Genomic DNA, 17,330 nt, shown 5'->3' with positions numbered 1-17,330 from the left:
ATCCAGCAACTGGGCAGAGAACCCCTTGCTAAAAATTTTTAAGCCCACCCCTGGTTGTGTATCTCGGAGGAACACACATTTTCTCATTTCTGCTCCATACAAAAAATGGGGGAGGGGAAAGACATGGCTTGCATGCTTCTGGCTCATGTCCACTTCCTTATTGCAGAGCATGCCAATGTTTGTTGTAGGCAAACAAAGTTAAAAATCCCAGCACTTTGAATGGGAGGTGCTAAATGAAATATAAAGCCATCTTTCAAACCAGGCACTGGGTGGGTTTGATGAATTTTGGACAAAATACTATTTTTTGAGATCTTTAAACATACAGGTAGTCCTTGACTTACACGGTTCGTTTAGTGACCGTTCAAAGTTACAACGGCACTGAAAAAAGTGAGTTATGACTATTTCTCACACGACCTTTGCAGCATCCCCGTGGTCACGTGATCAACATTCAGACGGTTGGCAACTGACTTGTATTTATGACGGTTGCAGTATCCCAGGGTCATGTGATCACCTTTTGCAAGCTTTTAACGAACAAAATCAATGGGGAAGCCAGATTCACTTAAGAACTGTGTTACTAACAACTGCAATGATTCACTTAACAACTGTGGCAAGAAAAAGGTTATAAAATGGGGCAAAATTCACTTAACAAATGTCTCACTTAGCAACAGAAATGTTGGGCTCAGTTGCGACTGTAATTCGAGGACTATTTATAACTGGCCTAGCGGAGAATAATTGTGCTCAGCTTTTAAATACTGCTATCTTGAGGGAAGAAGAAAACTAGAATTTTTTTTAAAAATATCATGGATTTCTCATGGCTGTTGCTGGGATGATGGAAGTTGTTGTCTGACCAAAGCTGGTATTCAGCAGGTTCTGGAGAACCGGTAGTGGAAATTTTGAGTAGTTCAGAGAACCGGTAAAAACCACCTCTGGCTGGCCCCACCCCCATCTATTCTCTGCCTCCCAAGTCCCAGCTGATTGGGAGGAAATGGGGATTTTGCAGTAACCTTCCCATGGAGTGGGGTGGGAATGGAGATTTTACAGTATCCTTCCCCTGCCACGCCCACCAAGCCATGCCCACCAAGCCATGCCACGCCTACCAAGCAACACCCACAGAACCAGTAGTAAAAAATTTGGAATCCCATCACTGAGTCTGGCGTATCTGGAAGGTACAGTACCAGGTTGAGGAAGGCTGATGTGGATTATCAACCTTTTAGAAAATCCATAAACAAATCCCAGCTTAATTATTTGGCATTTGTGGGCCTCTCTCTTTATAAACTGATCAGTATAAAACAATTGAAATAATGCTGGTGTTTGTAAAAAGTTATGCTTGTTTCTTATTTACAGTATTTAATAAATTTCTATACCTCCCTTCTCACTGATACAGCGACTGTATTCCTTGAAGTGGGGTTCAAGAAAGTAGGTGCAGAAATAATGCATTTATTGTAATTCATATCCCTATAAGAATGAGAAAAAGGAAGAAGAAACATGCATCAACATAGTCTAATCATTTTCCAGATGAGCAACAGGAAATTCATGTCGTGCCTTTCTATTTTTCTTAGGCTTCTACTTTCTCCTCTTGTTACATTTGGTTGGGGGCTTGCTTAATGCTGCTGCTAGAAAGCTGCCTCATGCCACTTGAAACCTGGTCAGCCAGGGTTGCCCAAGAATTGGATGCTCCTCTAGTCCAACTCTGAACGGTCCCTCAAAACCTCTTCCATTTCTCTGTAAACTCTTTAATTTGAAATGCTCTCCTTTTTCTCATTTTCTTGCTGCATCATCTCTCAAGATTGTGTATGGAAGATCTGGGCTTCATTCGGTGTTCTTGGATGACAGAAAACTGTTCATGTGTCTTTTATTTCTTATTGTTGGGCAATTTTAAAAATAGAAGCAATACATTCTCCAGTAATAATGCAGCATGGTTTAATTCCTAAGCACCGTTGTGATGGGAAGTCTGTTCAGTGCAGGAATCTGTTCTCAAACAACCAGTCAAAGAGATTCACCACATCCCGAAGCTGTCATTTCCATATCTACCATTAGGATTCTTTTTTCCTGATGTGCCTGCAAAGTTTGCTTCCATATTTTAAATTCATTGTTCTTGCCATGACATCTGAAAAATTCTTCCCTGCCTTCTATGTGATAAAAGAGGCTGCAGATCATTGTTTCTCAACCTTAGCAACTTTTAAGATTAGCTGGCTGGGGAATTCTCGAAGTTCAAGTTCATCTTAAAGTTGTGCAAAGCTATGCTTGTTTCTTATCTTAAAATGAGCAAGGTTGAAAAACAATGCTGCAGAAACTGTATTTTACGGACACCTATCGTGACTCATAGAATCTTTGCTTAAATATATCCGGTACCTTCAACCATACCTCCATACATTTAATCTACCCAGACTGTTTATTTATTTGATTGTTGTTGTCCTTTGGCTGCACTCCAGTTTGTCAGAGCCCCTCCTAAAATGAGTTGCCTGGAACTAGACCCAGTATTCCAAGTGCAGCCTGACCAATGCAGAATAGAAAGGAACAATGACTTCTCTTGATCTTGGCACTGTAACAAGTGTTTGTCTGATCAATGCGGAGTTGAAGAGAGAGAGAGAGATAAAGAAGAACAATAGCTCTTGATCAGATTTGCTGGGATTTGCCATGCTAGTGGATCTGAAGGGCACCACTTTGGGGAAGGCTAACTCTAGGTATACAGTATTTCTGGAATGGGTTTTTAATATAGTTCCCCAAAGCAATGTTTGATTTGCAAAAACTCAAAATAGGACACACCCCTATTGATTGCTTTTAGCACCATTTATCTGAACCAGAGGTGGGTTTCAGCAGGTTCTGACCAGTTCTAGAGAACCGGTAGCGGAAATTTTGAGTAGTTCAGAGAACCGGTAGTAAAAATTCTGTCTGGCCACGCCCCCATCTCTTCTCTGCCTCCCAAGTCCCACCTGATCGGGAGGATATGGGGATTTTGCAGTAATTTTCCCCTGGATTGGGGAGATTTTACAGTATCCTTCCCCTGAAGTGGGGTGGGAATGGAGATTTTACAGTATCCTTCTGCCACACCCACTAAGCCACGCCCACCAAACCATGCCACACCCACCAAGCCACACCCACAGAACTGGTAGTAAAAATTTTTGAAACCCATCACTGATCTGAACAATGTTTTTGCCTCACTCATCTGTATCTACAGTAGAAATACCCCAGAATTTACCTCTGACCTTGTGTTTGCTAATATGGAGTTTGATAATAGTACATGAATCGTATCAGTGTAACATACAAAAATATCACACACAGGTTGTGTATGTAAATTGTTGAGTAACGTATATTAAACCTTGCAGGTCAGTTTGAAACACCAATCACCCAGTAACTAAGTGCTGTAAAGTAACCAGTTCTCTTGTTACGTTCTTACTTTCTATAAAATGATTCCTATTTCATTTTACAGTACCCGAAACATTCCATCTGTCTGTTAATATTGTGCATTGGGATATAGCATATCAGAATGGTGCTGATGTGGCAATTTTTTCCCCTTTTCCTCTCACAGAAATGTCTGAAAAAGGAAGCCGGTACATTGATGGAGAGCTGGAAAACGCCGTCAATGGAGTCCGGCAGATGAAGTTATTGATGGAGCAGACGAGCAATGACCACCAGGAGATCTTGAATAGCTTGGAAGACACAAAGAAGAAGAAGGAGGTCTGTTGGCATCAGGCTTCCTGAGGTGTTGTGATTGTTTCCTTCAGCTGGTTCGAAAGTCTTATTTCTTTGCCATTCAAAAAGAGGCAAAGGAGTTTTCTCCCCAGCCTAACCTAGATTCTCAAGTCCTTCTCCGTGACCTACTAGCTTGAAACTCTCACAAGCTTTGGATACATTTTCAGTGTGGAGTAGAACTATTGCTATGAAATGACTAGCTCAGCTTTCTCCAGCCTAATGTTCACAGGAGATGATTGCAATTTAAGGTGGAACTGCACTTGCTGGCATTATCTGGCAGGCACCAAGCTGGGAAAGACTTGACAACTATCTTGTAACATCATGTTTATAAGGAAAAATTGTGGGAGGGAGGCTATGCAGCTAGCCCCACCCTCTGATAGTGTGCATCAAGTAATTTCTTCCCCTTTATTTGTGCATTAAGTATGAATGTCAGCAGGAAGGTTTTTTTTAAAAAAAATTATGAACTTGCATTGTCTGTTCTATCCTCACGACACATTTAACTTGAATTAACCCATTTCCTGGGTTTGCATGTTACAATGAAATATCAACTAACAAAATGGGCTAGGTTCATATGGCATGCTAATCCATTAAAAAGGTAGCCAAGGGTAGCATGTTACCTTAAAATAATTGAAAAAGTCTTTCAACAACCTTGTTAAGCGCATTGATGAACCCAGGCGCTGTATGGATGTCAGGGCTACCTTGTTCCGTGGTTTTCTTTTACTGGTGCTGACTTGCTTCTCTCAAGACAGCCTCTTCTCCCAGCTGTTTGTCCTGGAATCTCATCAGTTCACTGCAGATGTTCCCCAGTCCTTTTCCTGGCTCTGTCCTGATGGATCCTCTCGGTCTGCTGCTCATCCAGTTGCTACTTTCACCATCATAATCTCCTTTGGATGCGAGATCCTCCTTATTGCTGCTTACTGGCTCTTATAGCATGTGTTTCCAACAGCAGGGTGCAAATGCCCAAGGAATTAGGATTTCCCCCCCCCAAGCCCTTTGAGTCTTGCACTTAATTGTTGAAACTGAATGTCTATGGAGATTCTCAGTCATCCAGGTCATGGTTGTCCCCAAGGTGCATTTTCAAGAGGCAACTGTACATTCTGCTTTTTCTTTGAAGGAGCTTCTTGGGTGAGAAGCGAAAGGTCTTCAAAGAAAAACCAGTTGCCTCTTGAAAAAGTACCTTTGGGACGTGTTGAAACTGAAGGAAACTCACCTGCTCCTTCCATTTTCTCTCAATCTTCCTTTTCTTGATCTTTCTTCCTTTTCCACTGTCTTCTGTTCCAGTTCTAGTTCCTCTTGTTTTATTGCTCACCCTTAAGGAAAGTCCTAATGACCCTGTTTCCTCTGCAGGAGGCTATCCTCCTTGCGAAGGATATGGAGAAGCAACTGAATGAGCAGGAAGTGTGCAATGATACTATGCTGGCTCTCTGGGAAGAATGCAAGCCATGCCTGAAGCAGACCTGCATGAAGTTCTATACTCGGACATGCCATAGCGGTGCTGGCCTGGTTGGCAGGCAGGTGAGTGAGCCATGCAATGTTGCTTGCTTAGCCTTGGACTTCTGGATAACTGCAGTTTGGGGATTCAGGTGAACCTTGAAACTCTCAAGGTATCATCTGGACTGAGCCTTACGGGTGACTGCAGGGGTGAAATGCTCCTGGTTCGGACTGGATCACCCGATCCGGTAGCGATGGCGGCGGGTGGTTCGGAGAACCGGTAGCAAAAATCCCTGCGCCCCCCCCCATGCCCAAATGAGCCGCACGATTATCAGAGGCCTTTTTTTTTACTTTTAAAAGCATTTTTTCTACAACCTCTTCCGAAGAAAAAATGCTTTTAAAAGTAAAAAAAAAAAGCCTCTGATGATCGCGCGGCTCAGCTGGGATCATCAGAGGCTTTTCAAAGAATTTTTTTCTGCAGCCTCTTGGCCGAAGAGGTGGTAAAAAAAATGCTTTGAAAAGTCTCTAGCAACTGCCAGCTGAGTTGCCTGATCGGCAGAGAGGTATTTTTTTAAATGCCTCTCTGACGATCCCAGCTGAGTTGCCTGATTGGTAGAGGCTTTTCAAAGCATTAGAAAAAATGCTTCAAAAAGTTAAAAAAAAAAAGTTGACCACGCCCACCCAGTCATATTACCCTCCCCCACCAAGCCACGCCCACAGAACCGGTAGTAACAAATTTTACATTTCACCCCTGGGTGACTGTCACGGGATACAAAATTAAAATCTGGATAAGCCTCACTGAAATGTGTGCACCTTCTCTTGACTGAAGGATCCACAATGAAGAGCACACTCCAAATTAGGAAAAAATTAAGTCTGTTTGAAAAGTTGGAGTTCAGGATTTTTAATGAAATGCTTGTCTTTTTTTTTTTAATTGATTTATATGCCGCCCTTCTCCGGAGACTCAGGGCGGCTTACAATGCGTTAAGCAATAGCCTTCATACTTTTGTATATTTATACAAAGTCAGCTTATTGCCCCCACAAACTGGGTCCTCAATTTACCTACCTTAGAAAGGATGGAAGGCTGAGTCAACCTTGAGCCTGGGGATATTCGAACTTGCAGTAATTGCAGGCAGCTGAATGTTAATAACAGGCTATTAGTCTGCTGCGCCACCAGGCTCTGTCTTAAATGATCTTAGATCACCCAAACTTTGGCACCACCTGCTCAATCATACAAGCAATTGTACAGCCAGCTGTATAGGAAAGTGAAACCCTCTACATCAGTGGTTCTCAACCTGTGGGTCGGGACCCCTTTGGGGGTCGAATGACCCTTTCACAGGGGTCGCCTAAGACTATCGGAAAACACATATTTTCAAAGGTTTTAGGAATAATTTTATTGTTGGGGGTCACCACAACATGAGGAACTGTATTAAAGGGTCGCAGCATTAGGAAGGTTGAGAACCACTGCTCTACATCAAGGAAATTGTTTCCCTTCTCAAATAATGGCATAAGCTCAATTTCTTGGCTCTTCAAATTCTCCTAAATGAACTTAATCACATTCTGAAGTAGCTGGAAACCTTTATTCTTCATTCTCCTTTGTTGGATGTGGGTTACAGATCAGATCATCAGGTTATTGACCTGGATGCACAGGAAGGAAGAAAGATCTCTTAAAAGTATTTGACTTAAGCTTTTTTCAACCTGATCCTGTTTGAAGTCTGCATCACAACTCCCACTAACTGTACTGCTTTAACTTGTTCAGTACACCTGGCCACCAACTTAAGGAATGCTGATCTAAAATTTAAAAATAAACTTAAATTGATTCTGGAAATGAATGAAGAGGATGAAATCACGGATGTCTTTGGGCTTAAGGTCATGACCTATGGAAGCTTTACAGACAGTTCTGATACAGCCTCTTTTGGTTAGCTCCTGAATTCTTACCATACTACTTTTCTAGACAGTTTATTGTTTGTTTTCTAATTACAATAGCCTTCCAATTGGAGGGATCTTAAGATTTCACACAAACGTATTAGACTTGTAAGTCTAGAGTTATAAAGCAGTGGTGGGTTGCTCCTGATTCGCACTGGTTGAACCGGTAGTAAAAATTTGTAGTAGTTTGGAGAACCGGTAATAACATTGGCTGGCTACACCCCCGAACCGGTCCCGGCCTGGTCGCCGCTCGCTTACCCTGCCCACCTCATCAGAGGCTTTTTTTTTAACTTTTAAAAGCATTTTTTCTACAATCTCTTCGGCCGAAAAAATGCTTTTAAAAGTAAAAAAAAAAAGCCTCTGATGATCGCGCGGCTCAACTGGATAGCTCAACAGTCTAAGCACTATAATTTAACACCAGCTGTCTGCAATTAAAGTAAGATCGAATCTCGCCAGGCTCAAGGTTGACTCAGCCTTCCATCCTTTCTAAGATAGGTAAATTGAGGACCCAGTTTGTGGGGGCAATAAGCTGACTTTGTATAAAAATAAATATACAAAAGAATGAAGGCTATTGCTTAATGCACTGTAAGCCGCCCTGAGTCTCCGGAGAAGGGCGGCATATAAATGAAATTAAAAAAAAAAACTGGGATCATCAGAGGCTTTTAAAAGCATTTTTTTCTGCAACCTCTTAAGGTTGTAGAAAAAATGCTTTTAAAAGTAAAAAAAAAAAAAAGCCACGCCCACCCAGTCACATTACCGCCCCCACCAAGCCACGCCCACAAAATAAGCCATGCCCACAGAACCGATAGTAAAAAATTTTAGAACCCACCCCTGGTTATAAGGTATAAAGAACTATTAGGTGCCCAAAGGAAGTTAAAAACAAACCAAGAGTTAAAACAACAAGGAATAGATATAGATTGGTGGCTGTACATACAAATTCAGGCAAGATACAAAAAAGATCTAGAAGAATATGGTTTCTACAAGGAGCAACAAGAGCTTGATAAAATAATACAGGGGACGGAGGAAAAATGATATCCAAAACATATAACTATCTACTGAGATTTAAGATGGAAAAAGAAACTGTCAAAGAAATCATGATAGCCTGGGCAAAGAATTTTGGTTATAATATTGAATTAGAACATTGGGAAAAATTATGGGGAAAAACCTATAAATTAACAATATAGGCAGCCTTTAAAGAAAACCTATATAAAACATTTTACCGTTGGCATTCACCTCTGGCTAGATTGGCCAAAATGTTTCCAAATCTATCTGCGGAATGCTGGAAGTGTAAACATAATCAAGGTACATTTTACCATATGGGGTGGTTGTCTCCAGAAGCCAGGAAATATTGGATTAGAACAAGAAAATGGTTAGAAGAAATTATGAATCAACGAATTGAATTAAAACCAGGATTATTTCTATTAGGGATAATAAGAGGAAACTACAGTAAGAAAATTCAATATATCATATTTATTTATTTATTTATTTTATTTATTATTTAAATTTGTATACCGCCCTTCTCCTGAAGGACTCAGGGCAGTGCACAGCCAAAATTAAAATACATACAATACAAAATTTAAAATAATTTAAAAGCAGAATTAAATCAAATTGGCTTCCCAAAATATTAAAACCCATTACCCTTAAAATAATCCATTTAAAATTTTAAGCCAGCCCAGCTTGCTGAAATAGGAAGGTCTTCAAAGCTCGACGGAAGGTCCGGAGGTCCGGGATTAGTCATATTCCTGGGGGTAGCTCGTTCCAGAGGGCGGGTGCCCCCACAGAGAAGACTCTCCCCCTGGGGGCCGTCAGTCGGCATTGCTTGACCGATGGCACCCTAAGGAGGCCCTCTCTGTGGGACCGAGTTGGCCGGTGGGAGGTTATCAGTGGCAGAAGGTGGTCTCGCAAATAGCCGGGCCCTATTTGCCTGTAACAATAGTGGCCAGAATTGCCTTTGCACAAAGCTGGAGACAGGACAGTACGCCCTCCGAGAGAATGGTGATTAAAAAGGCGTTAGATTGTGCTGAGATAGACAGGTTAACATTGGAATTAAAGGAAAGAGGGGAAATGGAATACTATTTGGTCTGGGAAATGTGGTACAAATGGCTAGAGAATAGATGTATAGATTAAATACAAAGGTAGCTTAAGAGAGATACTAAAACTTAAAGATAATGTATATAGTTAAAGGAAAAATAAGGAATATTATGTATGTTATGTATGTATGAGTATTATCGATGCTGAAATACTGAAAAAATTGTAAATGTGATATAAAATGGTGAAATATGTTTAATAAAAACAATTAAAAAATAGATTTCACACTTTTTCCTTCAGCTGGAAGAGTTCCTGAACCACTCTTCTCCCTTCTCCATTTGGGTGAATGGGGAGCGCATCGACTCCTTGATGGATGTAGATGAAGAACAGGGCCGGAAGTTGGATGATCTTGAGGAGCGCTACGGTCTAGTGGAAGATGGCGTGGATGACCTCTTCCAAGAGAGCAGTCAGGCCTATGGGCAACACTCCTCCTTCTTCCAGTGGCCATTTCGTGGTTTTCAGGATGGCTTCCACAGCATCCGTATCCCATTCACCCATTCCCGTGTTGCTAGGAATACACGCCCTTTCTCTCAGTTCTTCAGCAATTACCGCCCCCATCAAGGTTTCTACCAGATTTTCCAACCATTCTATGAGATGAGCCAGCATTTCTTTGATGGTGCTCAGAGTGCCATGGACTGGAACCACCCGGGTCTAGGAGGAATCCCTGGGTTTTCTTTTGATCAAATCCCAACAGGTAAAGTGAGATCCTGGGCTGCAGAGTGAGCTTGGCCACTGGAGCTCTTTTAAACACCTATATTTGTCAGCCTACTCCCTCCAGTTATACAAAGGAAAACAAGTTTTACTGGGCATAAAAAGGGGAGATCTAGTTTTTGGTACCTAGCATATTCCCAATGATTAGAGAAATACTTGCTTGGTTCATATCGGGGTGAAATGCTCCCGGTTCAGACCGGATCGCCCGATCCGGTAGCGATGGTGGCTGGTGGTTCGGAGAACTGGTAGCAAAAATCCCTGCCCGCCCCCCATGCCCAGCTGAGCCACATGATCATCAGAGGCTCTTCGACTGAAGAAGTTGTAGAAAAAATGCTTTTAAAAGTAAAAAAGAAAAAGCCTCTGATGATCGTGCGGCTCAGTTGAGATCGTCAGAACCTTTTAAAAGCATTTTTTCTACAACCTCTTTGGCCAAAGAGGTTGTTTGAAAAATGCTTTTAAAAGGCTCTGACGATCCCAGCTGACTTGCCTGATTGTCATTGGCTTTTCTTTTCTTTTAAAAGCAAAAAAAAAAATGCTTTTAAAAGAAAACAAAAGCCTCTGACAATCAGGCAACTCAGCTGGGATCGTCAGAGCCTTTTAAAAGCATTTTTTTTACAACCTCTTGGGCTGAAGAGGTTGTAGAAAAAATGCTTTTAAAAGTTAAAAAAAAAAAACTTGGCCACGCCCACCCAGTCACATTACCCCCCCCCCAACCAAGCCAGGCCCCCGGAACTGGTAGTAACAAATTTTACATTTCACCACTGGTTCATATTCATAGTAAACCCCTTGTTCACCAGCAGACTTAAGTTTCTTTGACTTGTCATAGGACAAATTCATTTGGCAATTTGATGGCAATGATTAGCAAGGGACTCTGCTTTTTTTCCTCTGTTCCACCCCCTCCCAATTTCCAATATGGAAAGGTAAGCCCCTCTAATATTGCCACTGTGCTTTGCTGCTCAGGCTGTCAAGAACAGTTTGATTGTCTTCATTCTGTCAACTCCAAATCATGTCCAAAGGGTATATTTTTGAAGGTGAACGTTGTGACGCAGCTTCCAGATTTCTGGTCTCAAGTAATTCTTGGCTTTATTAACAATGCTGGCTTGTGACTTAATAACAGCTGGCAAAACTGGGGTCTGTTGTGATGTCTTCTATCATTCTTTCTTTTAGCAACTCCAGGTCACAATGACAACCGGATGGTGTGCCGTGAGATCCGTCGCAATTCTGCTGGCTGCCTGAAAATGAAGGAAAAATGTGACAAATGCCAGGCCATCCTGGCTGTAGGTAAATGGAAGAGGGTGAAATGGAAGACAGAAACTTTTTTTTTTGCAGCTGACCACCATGGTTTGAAGGGATAATTGATTAAAATGATTTATTAAAATAGCCATGGTGGCGCAGTAGTTAGAATGCAGTATTGCAGGCTGACTCTGCCCACAGTCTGAGTTCGATTCTGAACTAAGGTGGCTTACAATGCGTTAAGCAATAGCCTTTATACTTTTGTATATACCTGCTTAGTAGGGCTTTCGGTCCCCCCTAAGCGATATTCTTTTTTTATACAAAGTCAACTTATTGCCCCCACAATCTGGGTCCTCATAATGCGCTAAATGTCATAAAAACTTAAAATGAACAAAAATTAATATGCCGCATGAATGCAGCTACCCGTAACTGATTTAGTTATACATAGAATGTGAATAGAGCTTTTGTGTTATGATGATGCTATTTTTAACAACTTATAAAATCGTTGACTGAGATGGGTGGTTATAGAAATTGAATGAATGAATGAAATAGATTTCTAGTTTTAGTTGAAAATAGAATTATGGCAGCAGTGGGTTCTACTTACCTTTACTACTGGTTCGCAACGGGAGCTTCTGCGCATGCGCAGATCATCCATTATTACGTCCGGGCGGGTGGGCGGAGCCTCCTGTTGCTTTTACTACCGGTTTGCAAGAACCGGACAGAACCGGGAGCAACCCACCACTGAATTATGGTGACTTCATGAAGTGTTTGCAAGTGTCACAGCAGGGGAAGCGCATAACCAACCAGCCTTGATCGACCTTAAGAAGGTAAGCTAGAGCAGGCCTCCTTTGTCCTTGAATGGTAGATCACCTAAAGATCCCAGAAGTGAGAAGTCAGCAAAACATCCTGGAAGAAGGCAGTGGCAAAACCACTTCTGTACCATTTCTGAAACCCCCTATATGGTCTGTCCCATCAGTCCCATCAGGAAGTCTTCACTTTTTTCTTACTTGGATCTCCTTTTGCTCTCCATCTTCTCCAAATCCATACAGATTGCTCCCAGACGGATCCAGATCAGGGACAAATGAAGGAACGCTTTGAAGATGCTCTGCGATTGGCTGAACGATTTACCCGGAGATATGATGAAATCCTCAGGGCTTTCCAGGAAGAAATGCTCAACACCACAGCCATCTTGGACCAGCTCAACCGACAGTTTGGTTGGGTATCTCAGCTAGCCAATCGCACTCGGAATGACAAGCTTCTGAAGGTTATCATGGTAGGTTATTGACTGCATTTCCCTCACTTGCTTAATTTGATTACTATGACTTGGCTCCTTCATTGGTTTTGTGAAGTCCATTATCAGAGGTGGGATTTACTTACCTTCCCTACCGGTTCGCAAACGTGAGCCTTCCACACATGCTCGGTCTTCTACGCATGCTCTTTGCTCGCACGTGCGCCTTCCGTGCATACGCCTGGCCTCGAAAAACGTGGCAAAATAGGACATCATTAACATCCGGGCGGGTGGGCGGGGCCTACCACAATTGCCACTACCAGTTTGCCTGAACAGGACAGAACCAGCTGTCCATTATGTTATAAAGTAGGCAAATAGCTGGATGCACACAAACTAAGCTACAAATGTTTTAACTAAAGTTAACATGTGTGAATGTAGCCACTAAGTCTTCATCCTGCATGTTTAAGCATATTTGTTTACATACATTAGTATGATGCTTATTTGCCAATTCTAGGTAGCTTCCAATAGCATTGTAAAAACATCAGTAAGTTAGTATCATACAGCATCCCAACTCTTTTCCCTTCTGAGAAGTTCCCTTCCATTAGATGATAGCTGCTTCTATTCTGAAGGTTTGCCAGAAGAGAGTATAGCACCAAAATGGCAGCAGGGAGGAGGAGGAGGCCATCCTAATATCAGAGATAGAGGACAGGCTATTCCAGAATAGGAACTACTACTGAGAAAGCTTGCTCCTGAGCATCCCCCCTTCTCACCCTGGAGGGTACTCTCAGTTTACACCCTTGGACAAGGTGTAGCAAATGGGAAACTTCTACCTGCTTGGATATATTATTTCATTGGTGTAGAGAGGGACAACTTGGATTGCAAGATTGCTTTTAAGAACTGCTGACTTACCCAAAAAAGCTCAGGAATTCTGCTAGAAGAAAAAGAGAAGAATTGGATTTATCTCTCTCTCTACTTGTTCTGTTTCATGTTCATAGATGGGTGTGGGTGGATGGTGGAAGACAACACCTATCTTTTTGATAGCTTCAGGCACTGCTAATGCTTGGTCCTCCTCTTTTAAGGTGAAATCTTCCAGTCCAGAAGACACATCCCAAACTCCTGACACTCAAGTGACTGTCCAGGTCTTTGATTCTGAGCCCTTCTCCTTGACTGTGCCAGGAATTGTTCCTTTGGATGATGACACATTCATGGATATGGTGGCCAGGGATGCCCTGCGTACTTTCAAGGACAATAAAGTGTAAGTGTGGAGCTGGGGAGATGCAGTCAGAGTTAGGATAGTCTCTTGAGCTCAGTTGTATGGAAAACGACCACATTCATTTAAGATCATTGTATAGTTTCCTTTATGGCTGGCTTTATATAAAGTGGTTGCTCCTCCAGTTGCTCCACAAAACATTCTTCTAATGCTTTATCTTACCTTTATCTCTAAGGAGTAATCAAAGGTCAGACACATTTTCTGTGAGGGACAGATGGAAACAAGAAGATTGAAATCTCCTATAGTTGCTTTTGTCCACACAGTACTTTAGAGGGACACGGTGGCTCAGTGGCTAAGACGCTGGGCTTGTCGATCAAAAGGTCAGCAGTTCAGCGGTTTGAATCCCTAGTGCCGTGTAACGGGGTGAGTTCTCGTTACTTGCCTCAGCTTCTGCCAACCTAGCAGTTCGAAAGCATGTAAAAAATGCAAGTAGAAAAATAGGGACCACCTTTGGTGGGAAGGTAACAGCGTTCCGTGCGTCTTTGGTCACATGGAACGCTGTTTAGTCATGCCAGCCACATGACCACGGAGACGTCTTCAGACAGTGCTGGCTCTTTGGCTTTGAAATAGAGATGAGCACCACCCCCTAGAGTCGGGAACGACTAGCACATATGTGCAAGGGGAACCTTTACCTTTTACGTTTATACACTACTTTATAGTTTTATTTAAATATCTATGGAGATTCTCAGTTATCTCCATAGATATTCATGGTTATCCCAAAGGTGCTTTTTCAAGAGGCAACTGGACTTCCTGCTTTTTCTTTGAAGAAGCTTCTTGGATGAGAAGTGAAACGTCTTCAAAGAAAAATCAGAAAGTCCAGTTGCCTCTTGAAAAAGTACCTTTGGGACATTTCATTTAAATACCTGCCATCAGTGGCCAATTGAGAATTGGAGCCCTGGCAGATCTTGAGGTCTTAAGGCCATGAAAATTTATAGGATCCTAAAATATAATTAATTTGAAGGAAATCCATAGGAAGCACATGGACATCCTTTTTGGATAAGGATGTTTTTAAGAAACAACATCAATCTATAAGAACCGAAGGTCAGTCCCAGCCTCCTCTTTCTCAATGTTCAACTTTGTGTTAAATGAGATATATACTTAACTTTTTACCCATGAAGACTAAATATGTGTTCATTTGGGGGTGAGACAAAGAAACAATATTTCTTAAATCTCCAAAATGATTGTTTGGGGCGGGAGACTGTGGATTAATACAAAGTGGCAGCTAATCTCCTGTGTTATACAGGTAGTCCTCAGTTAACAACTACAATTGGGATACAATTTTTAAATGAATCATGTGACTGCAGTAACTTATAATGTTAGTTCTGCTGTGGTTGTTAAATAAATTACCTGCCATCATTAAGCACAACATCATGTGACTGCAACTTGCATTTTGCTGTTGGTTTCTCCATTGACTTTGCTTGTTGGAAGTTGACTGTGAAGCTCATAAATATTGATCTTCAGGGATGTTACAACAACTGCAAGTTTGAAGACCAATGGTAAAATTACTTTTTCGGTGCCATCGTAAGTTTGAACAATCACTAGGCAGGGCAGTCATTAATGGAGGACTATTTGCAGTGGTGGGATTCAAATAATTTAACAACTGGTTCTCTGCCCTAATGATTTCTTCCAACAACCAGTTTGCCAAACTGCTCAGAAAGTTAACAACCGGTTCTCCCGAAGTGGTGAGAACTGGCTGAATCCCACCACTGCCTATTTGTATACCATGTTTCCCCAAAAATAAGACCCTGTCTTATATTTTTTTGAACCCTGAAATAAGCGCTTGTTTGCCATGTTTGCCTTATTGCCATGCACTCAAAAGCTGATTGGGCTTATTATCAGGGGATGTCTTATTTTGGGGGAAACACGGTAGGATAAGTATTGAAGCGAGCAGTAACTGTGGGGGTGCCGTTTTACACACACACACACACACACATACACACACACACACACACACACACACACACACACACTTAATTCTTATAAGTCTCCATACTTTGTCTCACATTGTTATTTGATGGTCTGTCCTAGCATTAGGAAATTCCTTTTGGTTCTGAAATCATACATTCTTTTTTTTTTCTCCTTTTATCCAACAGAGAATAACCCTGCCTGCATTCTGGATCTCAGGCCATGACAAGGGAGAGCGAGAGGAGCCATAGCCCTTTTGGCCTCCCCGCCTTTCCGCCTCAGTGCTCTCACAGCGCCAGAAGGGAGCTTCGTCCACCAAGCCCCACCTATCCGCCTTTGTAGTTTACACTGTATTGCCTGCCCTATTTTTGCTGCTGGGTCATTACAGATGCACAAAATGAAATAAAAGGTTCTAGGCCCAATGCTTGAAAAAAAATGCTCTGTGGATTGAGTGAGAGAAGAAATGGGATTTGGAATTTGGGGAGAAGGGCTGAATGATGGCACAAAGGGCAATAGGTTCCAGGTGTGAACCGTAGGAACGGTTGGTCAGGATATCTGAGACAAAAGCCCATTGTCTGCTAATCCTCTGCCCCATCTTGTCCATAGCCATTTGAGAGAAAAACACGGCGACACAATGCAGAGCTTTGTATTCCTTCTTTCTCCTTGCTAATTATCCTAGCACTGCCTTCAAAACACACCGACTAGCTTAATCATGGCCATGCAGTTCAAACTTCTGCAGCATTACAAGGTCTTTGAGGAATTTTCTAGCACAAACTCACATGACTGCAAGAATGCCTCCGGTAATTTTGGGGGAGCCTTGGGGAACTCCGGTTTCATTTGTTCCTGGAACACCAATGGGTGCTTGTCATATATCCCTAAGAATGGTTGGATGCATAGGGGTCCACAACAATAATGTCAAAATGATGTGGATGTTGTGACATCACACAAAAGTCACAATTATGAAATGACAATGGAACTTCTGCAAGTACATAAGTTGTATCATGTGTGTCATGACACATGTGTCCTTTCCCTGGCTGTTCTTGCAGCTACCATGTTTCCCCGAAAATAAGACCCTGTCTTACATTTTTTTTTGAACCCTGAAATAAGCTCTTGGCCTTATTGCTATGCGCTCAAAAGCCCGAGTGGGCTTATTATCAGGGGATGTCTTATTTTGGGGGAAACGGGGTAGTTTTCTGTGATTAGATGTAGGTGGATCTGTAAACAGGTTCTAGAAAAAGCTGTTTTATGTTGAGTGGTCTGTACTGGAAGGATTTTTGTGAAAAACGAATTGTCAAAAAGTATTTACCACTGAGTTACAATTAATGAGGTTTGGATGAGTCAGGGTTTTTTTTCCCTTTTGTTCTAACTCAAGTGGTAATTGTCTCACCCATTGTCAGAATGTTTATTGTCAGCAGGCATGGACATTGCAAACAACTTAAATGCTACTGTCCTGTACTTTCTGCATTTATTATCCCCACATCCTTCCCTCCAATCACGTAGGAAGGAAGCTCTGCACAGCATTTCACCCAATAGATACAGTCTGCTGATATAGTCTGCTGAAGTATAAATCTAATGGGTTTAAAGAATTATCTACTGTAGAGAATTGCTCCAGGTTCTCTCTAATTGTATTAAAACTCATTTGCAAGTCAAGTGTTCATAACCCCCTAAAAAGATATCGTTTTACCAGCTATGCAAGGGTCCACTCCATAACTAACAGAGGATGCTGGAAAGGGATGGTGATGAGCTCTTTAAAGCCAAGGGGCAGCTTGAATTTTCATACTGTCCTCTTGCTGCAAATACTCTGGTTTAGTCCAAGGCCGCTTCGTGTGTGTTAACTCCTTATGTGAA

At 41.9% G+C, this 17,330-nt stretch overlaps 1 protein-coding gene across 3 annotated transcripts in view; it reads left to right on the top strand.

Moving 5' to 3' along the window:
• CLU (clusterin) overlaps positions 1 to 15,918 on the top strand; it is a 31,562-nt gene extending 15,644 nt beyond the window's left edge. For all 3 annotated transcript variants that reach the window (XM_034421212.3, XM_034421213.3, XM_087883353.1), the window contains exons 3-9: positions 3,530 to 3,678; positions 5,041 to 5,208; positions 9,376 to 9,829; positions 11,014 to 11,127; positions 12,129 to 12,352; positions 13,387 to 13,562; positions 15,671 to 15,918. In XM_034421212.3, the coding sequence (XP_034277103.2) occupies positions 3,530 to 3,678; positions 5,041 to 5,208; positions 9,376 to 9,829; positions 11,014 to 11,127; positions 12,129 to 12,352; positions 13,387 to 13,562; positions 15,671 to 15,677 (1,292 nt within the window). In that variant the 3' untranslated portion in view covers positions 15,678 to 15,918. The remainder of the gene's footprint in view (positions 1 to 3,529; positions 3,679 to 5,040; positions 5,209 to 9,375; positions 9,830 to 11,013; positions 11,128 to 12,128; positions 12,353 to 13,386; positions 13,563 to 15,670) is intronic.
• The last annotated feature ends 1,412 nt before the right edge of the window (positions 15,919 to 17,330 follow it).

Source organism: Pantherophis guttatus, chromosome 1 (genome assembly GCF_059756535.1).
Source record: "Pantherophis guttatus breed Tessera chromosome 1, ASM5975653v1, whole genome shotgun sequence".
Lineage (NCBI taxonomy): Eukaryota > Metazoa > Chordata > Lepidosauria > Squamata > Colubridae > Pantherophis > Pantherophis guttatus.
Note: the sequence above shows the minus strand (reverse complement) of the source record. Positions and strands in the feature narration are given on the sequence as shown.